General features: G+C 30.6%; 1 protein-coding gene across 1 annotated transcript; it reads left to right on the top strand.

Annotated features, from left to right (window-relative positions):
* The first annotated feature begins 1,346 nt into the window (after positions 1–1,346).
* On the top strand, positions 1,347–3,740 carry LOC106766317 (malate synthase, glyoxysomal). The gene is made up of 4 exons (XM_022783480.1): positions 1,347–1,734; positions 1,797–2,122; positions 2,230–2,560; positions 2,661–3,740. The coding sequence occupies exons 1-4, from the start codon at positions 1,390–1,392 to the stop codon at positions 3,315–3,317; spliced, it is 1,659 nt and encodes a 552-aa protein (XP_022639201.1). The 5' UTR covers positions 1,347–1,389; the 3' UTR covers positions 3,318–3,740.
* The last annotated feature ends 5,743 nt before the right edge of the window (positions 3,741–9,483 follow it).

Raw genomic sequence — 9,483 nt, 5'->3', positions numbered from 1 at the left:
TATATTTCTAATGATCCTTCATATGTTTTAATAAATTAAAATCTTATTTATAATATTTTAATATTTGTAAATGTAAGATATAACCAAAAATGATAATCTAAATAATATTATTTAATATATCACCATTTAATTTAATCTTAATTAATTTATATAAAAACATTAAAAATTTAGTATATAATTATACATGAAAGTTTAGACTCTCATTAGTTTTGGATTCAAGTCAGCCATACTTGATTAAAAAAAATATTTTGACATAAAACCAACTTTATTCCAACTGTTTTTTAATGAAAAAATATAATTATATTATTTAATAAAATAATAATAAAATGGATGCAGAATAATTTGATAGTTGTCATTCAAGCATCTCCCACTTAATAAAAATGCCAAACAGGGATAGTGACAAGAAAAAAAAGAAAGGTGCGACCATACATTAATAATAAATTATACTTTATTTTCGAGCATGGAAAGTAATAGATGGAAATAAAAATTATTCACCACTAATATTTTAATTATTTTATTTACTATTTTAATTATATTTTATTTGTTTGTTTTTCATAATAAAGAAAAATATAAATATTAATAAGAAAATAATAACATAATTACATAAAACATATAATAAATGTTTTTATCATTTGACGTAAATATCAATAATATATATAGTGTAAGTGATTTGGATCGAAAATATATTTATTTTTTATAAATATTTTATTAATATTTATTACATAATCAAATATGTTTCGAAAATACCAATTATATGTTTTTCGTACTTATCCTTTTACATTTTTATAGAAGGATTAATGCGAGGACTTATTCTCGTTTTTTATACATTTTTTGTGCTTTTATTATTAATTTTCTAGAACTTCTTCGCCTCTAAATAAATAAAGAACTTATAGAAGACGCAATACATAAACTAAATCTGAATATATGAATCTCTATCCATTCACATGTTTTGGTTGGAACATTTCTGCTCAAACTTTGAAGACCCAAAACAACACTGAGTTGACGTGAAATTTGTGACCATTTGTGAAATTTGGAGGGAGACATATATGGTATTGGGCTTTGTTGTAGGATGGAATATGGGCTTGGTAAGCCCAAGATAAGAAATATTGCATTCTCTCTTATATTTGTTGTGGCCGCGAATACTGACAAAATTTGGGTGTTAGGAAGAGATAGTTAGAAGGATTACGTATTTCAGAGAAATCACGTCAAATGGATCCGTGGAAGCTACATCTTCCTTTAACGCAAATCCAAATACGATAGTAGTGCCAAATGCAGCAGCCAAAGCATACCACACTTCCCAAGTGAACTACTTGTTGTATGTATATATAAATTCACCACGACCCTTGTTCTCATGTCACATTGTATTTTTCACAGGAAAACGGAAAGAAGATGGAGTGTTACTATGATGTGCCAGAGGGAGTGGATATTCGGGGAAGATATGATGCAGAGTTTGCAAAAATCCTGACAAAAGATGCTTTGAAATTCGTTGCTGAGCTTCAACGTGAGTTCAGGAACCATATCAAGTATGCATTAGAGAAGAGAAGAGAGGCAAAGAGGAGGTACAATGAAGGGGCTCTTCCGGGGTTCGATCCTGCCACCAGGTACATAAGAGAGAAAGAATGGGTGTGTGCACCTGTTCCACCAGCTGCTGCAGATAGGAAAGTGGAAATCACTGGTCCTGTCGAAAGAAAGATGATCATCAATGCTCTCAACTCTGGTGCTAAAGTCTTCATGGTTAGTACATCAAAAATTTACTTACACTAGCACTTTTCTTTTCACTAACTGTTTTTTCTTAGGCTGATTTTGAAGATGCACTGTCACCCAGCTGGGAAAATCTTATGAGAGGCCAAGTGAACTTGAAGGATGCCGTGGATGCCACCATAAGCTTCCATGACAAAGTAAGAAACAGGGTTTACAAGCTCAATCATCCAACAGCAAAGCTTTTTGTGCGACCAAGAGGTTGGCACCTACCCGAGGCACATATATTCATTGATGGTGAACCTGCAACCGGTTGCATTGTTGATTTTGGCCTCTTTTTCTATCACAATCACTCGGAATTTCGGCGCACTCAAGGTGCTGGCTTTGGCCCCTTCTTTTATCTTCCCAAAATGGAGCATTCAAGGTAAAAAAAAAAAAAAAAAAAACTATATATTAAAGGTGAAATTGTGACTCTGATTTGAGAACAACATAAAGAACATTTAAGTAACACGAGAAGTTTGTGATTGATAGGGAAGCAAAGATATGGAACAGCGTGTTTGAGAAGGCTGAGAAGGTGGTAGGCATCGAAAGAGGAAGCATAAGGGCGACGGTTCTGATAGAAACACTTCCTGCAGTGTTTCAAATGAATGAAATTCTGTATGAACTGAAGGAACACTCGGTGGGTCTGAACTGTGGACGTTGGGATTACATTTTCAGTTATGTGAAGACCTTCCAGGCTCACCCAGATCGCCTCCTACCTGATAGGGTGCAGGTTGGCATGACTCAACACTTCATGAAAAGCTACTCTGATCTTCTCATCAGGACGTGTCACAGGCGCGGTGTGCATGCGATGGGAGGAATGGTACGTAATGGAACTTCTGTTGTTTACTACTTGGCATGCTTGTTTATAACCTCTAAGCAAAAGGGTATCTATAGATTGAAAAGTTGAAGCTGTTCAACAGGCGGCGCAGATTCCAATCAAAGAGGATCCGGTGGCTAATGAGTTAGCACTGGAACTTGTGAGGAAGGACAAACTTAGAGAAGTGAAGGCAGGGCACGATGGGACTTGGGCAGCACACCCAGGTCTCATTCCAGCTTGCATGGAGGTTTTCAACAACATCATGGGCAATGCTCCAAACCAGATCGAGACGAACCAACGTGAAGATGCTGCAAACATAACTGAGGAAGACCTATTGCAGACACCAAGAGGAGGGCGCACTATGGAAGGTCTGAGATTGAACACAAGGGTGGGGATTGAGTACGTGGCAGCATGGCTGAGTGGAAGCGGTTCGGTGCCTCTTTACAACCTGATGGAAGATGCTGCGACTGCTGAGATTAGCAGGGTGCAGAACTGGCAGTGGCTCAAGTATGGAGTGGAACTGAATGGGGATGAAGTTGGAGTGAGAGTGAACAGAGAAGTTTTCGGTAGGGTGGTTGAAGAAGAGATGGCAAGGATTGAAAAGGAAGTTGGGAAAGAGAAGTTGAAGAAGGGAATGTACAAGGAGGCTTGCAAGATCTTCACTCGCCAATGCACCTCTCCAACACTTGATGATTTTCTCACTCTGGAAGCCTATAATTACATAGTCCTCCATCATCCCAGAGAATCTTCAAAACTTTGAACTAAGAAAGGGGTCCTTTGAATTCTGTCTCGTATACTTAACTCCTCCTTTCTCCAATTATCAGTTCATCAGTTCAGAATTTCCTTCTCTAATAGTTCTGTGTCACCGTCTTAAATGAGTTATTGCATACTATATTTCAACCTAACCGCCATGGATGTCTGGAACAGGACACCAAAAAATCCCGAACACCTTCACCTTAACAACTCAGCGTATAGAATCAACTCATGAATGTTATCGTACGAGTCTCCAATCACTCTCTTATAATCTTGGTTAAAAGCTCTTTTTCGTCCCAGTTTTGGATGGGAAAATTCAAAATGATTCCCATTTTTATTTTGTGTTCAATTTAGTATTAAAGAACTTATTTTGTGTTCAATTAAGTCCTTTTTACTAATTTTGTATAAATTGATAATGGCGATCTGTCCAGATGTGCAACTGCATTGTGAGGTGTATTTTTTTGCTCATTTGGAGTCCTTTTCAGTTGGAATTAGGATTTTTTAAATTCTATTTCTGATTAAGGTTGTTAATTTGGGAGATGAAAAGAGGGGATTATAAAATTAGGGTTTTTATTCTGTATGTTCCCAATCTTCTTCCCAACCTTGTTTTCTTGAAATTAAAGCCATTGGTAAAAGTTAAATAAATCCTTCTCGCGAGTTCAAAATCGTAAATCCACCATCAACCTCGAGTGACCATCGCCAGCCCAGATCTTCCATCAGCAATGCTCATTCCATCACCATAAATCGCACAACATGCAAGTGAACCAGAACAACGCAAATCAATTAACAGCGACAACAAAACACAAATTGCAGAAACCATCACGCCACCATGAGTAATCCTCGCGTCTCCTCACACAAATCGTGAACCCTAATTGCAACCAGTGCTCCACCACTGTATGCAACAACACAAATTGGACCAATATAACAAGCCACCATTTAAAAATCTATATATATTTCACAACAATGGAGAAAACGAAAACATAATGAAATTGGGAATTTTTTATTTTAGGGTTTTGCACAAAAATTGGGATTTCCCTAAACGATCTCATCAGCCACGACCAAACACCATATTACAGTTACTCAAATTTTCCAAATTTTACCATTCATCACGATTTTCATATCTCCAGCCTAATCAATTATCAATTTATGAATACAATCAAAATAAAAATAAATAAATACCAAATATAATGTATAATATTAATATAAGACAACAACGCTAGTGATGACCACAGAAGTGATTGACGTCATCAATGGTGACTTTGGTAGAGAAGACTCGTTAGTTGAAGGTAGTGTCGGATATCAAGAACTAGAGAAGGAATTTCCTCACGCAGGTTTAACGAAGAAGAAGGATGAGGGGAAATGCCACTAGTGACATCGCTAGAAACATTATGCAGCGCTAGAACAAAGATGACACTGTTGTAGAAGGGACAGTGGTCCCAATGGCTCATTAACCAATAAGGTTGGGAAGAAGATTGGGAACATACAGAATAAAAACCCTAATTTTATAATTCATCCTCTTTTCACCTCCCAAATTAACAACCCTAATCAGAAATAGAATTTAAAAAATCCTAATTCCAACTGAAAAGGACTCCAAGTCAGCAAAAAAAATGTCACCTCACAATGCAGTTGCACATCTGGATAGCTCGCCGTTATCAATTTAGACGGAATTAGTGAAAATGACTTAACTGAACACGAAATACGTTCTTTGGAACTAAATTAAACACAAAATAAAAATGAGGACCATTTTCGAATTTTCTCATTCAAAACTGGGACCAAAAAGAGCTTTTAACCTATAATCTTTACATTCGTAAACTAAAAGATAAAACCAATTCATAAAATTAAATTAAGCTTAAAATTCATTTCGAAAGTGTGTATTTCTAGAATTAAAAGATTTACACAAAATAAAAATAAAATCAATTTAAAATATATAATTATAAAATAATTTGGTGAAATTAAATTAGACTTAAAAGATTCTCTTCCAAACTTTCCTTATTCTTCAAAGGAAAAAGTTTTTTTAACAACATTTTGACAACGCATACGTGGCAGTTTGTAATTGGTTCGTTTCAAATATTTTTTTAAATATAAATTCAAATAGACCAATAAAGTGATGACACGTGTCTTATTATCAAAAAAATATTAAAAAAAGTTTTTAAAATATCAGCATTCTACTTTAAATGCTATTAAACACTTTGTACAACAGTTCTTTTAGTATTGGATAATGATACTTAGACAACATTTTTTTTACAACATTTGAACATCATCTACGTGTTATTCTGTGATTGGTCTAAAATTACTCCACAATCAATAATAATAATCATAAACATCACCATAGACCAATCACAGAATGATATTGTCAAAAAATATTGTTTAAGTATCATTATCCTTTAGTACTTTATCTCTTCTTCGTCTACCGCAGCGATATGGTGGTGGTGAGAACAGTGTTAGCAACAATAATAACATGATAGGGAATGTAATAGTGAAGGATATTTGAGTATTTTCCTTCTACATGAGATATAAAATAAAATTTTAAGGGGTGCGAGAAGAAATTTTCAATAACTGTTCAATTACAAAACACACGGGAATTTCATTGTAGGAATTTCTTCCTGTACCCCATCCAATTTCTTCCTACACTTTAGAATACAAAATAAAAATACTTCAAAAACCTTCCCCATTACATCACACCACCACTGCGATTTTCATCACCAGTGCTACCGGATCACTAATACAGAGAAAAAGAAAGAAAATGCTAAACGAAATCATTCCAAAAGGTTTTTTTAGAAAAATATTTCATGTTTTCCAAAAAATAGCTTCAAAAAGTGTTCAAAAAAATATGTATTCCGTAAAGTTTCTTTCGAAATTTCCTAAATCGTATTCCAGAATGACATTCACATGTTCCGGAAATTTTACTTATTAAAAAATTAAATTATGTTAGCATAGGATTAGTAAGACATAAGTGTGATGATTAACTTTGTGTTTGCACTATATATTACCATTACTTTTATCTCTTCCTCTTTTCTTTTTGGACACTCGTCATTTATAGTGTCAAATTTTTTGTTAAATATGCTTGAATGATTCAAATAAAATGAATTTGTGAGACAACTTTTAGTGTCTTGAAAGTGTTATAGATTTGTTTAGCTCTTAGAAGACTTTTTTTCCAATAGTTAATGTTAGAAATATTTAATATAATTTAAAAAATAAATAATTAAAATAAAATCCTATTGTTATTAATGATTTTATGCAATATTAACTTTAGAGATAAATATTATTTATAAATAAACCATTTTTTACATTTACTTTATTAATTACAAAGCTTTTATTTTAAATTAGAGTTAGTATAATATTAATTGACTCCTGAATCTCTCTCTTTTATCAATAAACATCACTTATTTGTTTGAGAAAAATATATAAAAGACACACCAACTTATGAAAAATGTTTTTAGTATGCTGTTCTTTTATTTTAAGTCACAATTGTGGTTGTGATTTTCAGAAGCTCTACATGTTTTTCATAGCCTTTTGGTTTCTCTAACACCACTTTAGTTTATTAGATCTTCTCATTCTTCTAAAGATTACATTACGTGTGTAGTTCCTGATCAAGAAAACATAGTAATATACAAATTTTTAAAATCTTATAAGAGATAAAAACATGCACCAAAATAGTGACATAAAAACCTTGACGGTGTTTTACTTAGTGATGATTTTTCTAATAGCAATGTTCATAAATATATGTACACTAAATTTAAAAAAAAAAAGTAAGTATTTTATTACATGTTTATATATTGATGATATGTTAATATTTGATATATAATGATATAATTATTTATGTAATCTAAATTTGAAATGAAAGAGATAAGTGAAACAAGTATAATTTTGGGAGTTAGCATCATAAAAAAAAAAGAAAGATAATATATTATCATCCTATAAAAAATATATTAAGAAACTTTCTAAAAACAATTTGACTTTAATGACTTTAGGATGAAAAACAGTAATTTGGATTATTTCTTGAGTTTTTTTTTTCCTATTCTATCATGCCTTCAAAATACATTGGTAGATACAGATTTTGATGTTTTAAAATATATTAAAAAATATTTTAAAGTACTTTTTAATGCTCAGCATAGGAAAATACCAAAAAATCTAACATAATCTAAACTCAAAAAACACCTATAATCTAACTGTAAATTAATGAGAATTATTTTGTTAATCTCACTATGTCCAAATCATTTAAAGCCTATTGCATTTAAAGATATTTTCTAACAATAAATACTTGTATAATAGATGTATTTGGAATTACGGTCGGCCAACATATTTATTTATTTTTATTTGTAACTAGATAATATCTATTTTTATTTTGTTTCTTTCTTTGTTCTTAACCTACATTTTCTTCATCATTCTACGTTTCTATCAAATTATCACACGATAGAATCATACATAGGAATATCAACAGAATCTCAAAATGGGACATCGAGTGGTTTATATCAATCAGCGTCCCCCTCCTGGCGTATTGTAGCTTCATCTGCCTGTGCCAACTTACAACAACAGATTGGTAAAAAAGAAAAAAAATAGACAAATAGATTAAAAATAGGAAAATAAGAATAAGAAACTTGAAATAACATAATTACGGAAGTAAATTCGAAAACAGAAAATTTATCTTTTAACAAATTTTTTATAATTTTTTTATCCCCACATTTATAAAATAACTTATGATTGATTCATTTTAAATAAAATAATGATAAATAATGTATTATAAAAAAATTGTTAAAATATTAATTGATTTTAAGAAATATTCCCTAAGTATTAGTTTTATTTAATTAAACTGCTGATAATTTTTCACCTTTGGTCTACCAACCAAACAGAATCTGATGTTGCCCCCCAAAAATATCATAGGAAGTGCCAATGCCTCTTATGCTACACTTAAGAAAAACCTTGGACGGTTGTGAGGAAGAGTAGTACAATTTTGTCACAATCATCCCACCCTAGTGCACGCTGGACCCCACCGCACATGGTTTTCGTTAACTCCACTTTGACTCCTGTTTGAAACAACACCCCTGAAACAGGATTTGATAGTGTTAAAAATCACCATGTGGGATCTCTTTTTACATAATTTTAAAAGTACTTAAATAATTATGCCCGTATACTTAAAATTATTAATAACATTATTTAAATTTATTCAAAATTTAAAAGTAAAATAATATTCACAAACTTTAAGTTTTCATTTAATGTTAATTTATATTTTATTTTAATTAGTTTTAATCATTTAATACTACTGAAAAATTAGTAATCTTTTTTTAAAAAAACACGGCATTGTAATTAGAAATAATTATTTGATACATTATTTAAAAATTAAATAATTATAAAACGTATTTAAAAATATAAAATAATATTTAATAGTAATTAAAAATTATTTTAAACAAAGAATATATATATGTATGTATAATTAACATCTAAAAAATAAAGAAATTAAGTGTTAAATCGGGATTCCATAAACAGATTTCCAAAAAATTTTCTCTAGGACTACTTGAATAAATAATTATTCTCTAGGACTACTTTGATAAATATGTTTTAAAATATTATCTTTAAGAAAAAGGGAGTAGTATATTATTCACGGGTGCAATATATGGGAAAAGACACCATGCACTTCACAATAGCATTAACTTCCAAAGCAATTTGATTCCATTCAATATGATAAAGCTTTGAAGAAAGTGCACACTTTTTGAGGGTCCACACGTCTCCTTATCACGGCCAACATTGAGTATAATTGTAGACAATAATACAACTAATTGATATATGATATTTATCATCAATAATATCTATCGAGCTTTTATTGTCAAATAAACAAAACACAAAGCATAATATTATAAAATATTGGTTTAACTTTTTTTTTCATTTATACTAAGTTTATTAACTATGAATAAAAATTATTGTACATTTTCAACTTATTAATTAAACATTTCATGTATTATGGTTCTTTTTATTATAAGTATATAATTAGAAAATATTAATTAATTTTATTTTTAATTTAAAGATTAAATATATTTTTATTCTTAATTTTAAATAAAAATTAAACTTGGTTTATATTTAAAAATTTAATTTAATTTAATCTTTTAATTTTAGAAACGAATTTTTCAACTAATATTAAAGTAAAATATATTAAATATTATAATTAACTTAAATATTAT

The sequence above is a fragment of the Vigna radiata genome, chromosome 7, assembly GCF_000741045.1.
Source record: "Vigna radiata var. radiata cultivar VC1973A chromosome 7, Vradiata_ver6, whole genome shotgun sequence".
Lineage (NCBI taxonomy): Eukaryota > Viridiplantae > Streptophyta > Magnoliopsida > Fabales > Fabaceae > Vigna > Vigna radiata.
This window is presented reverse-complemented; position numbering and strand designations above follow the sequence as displayed.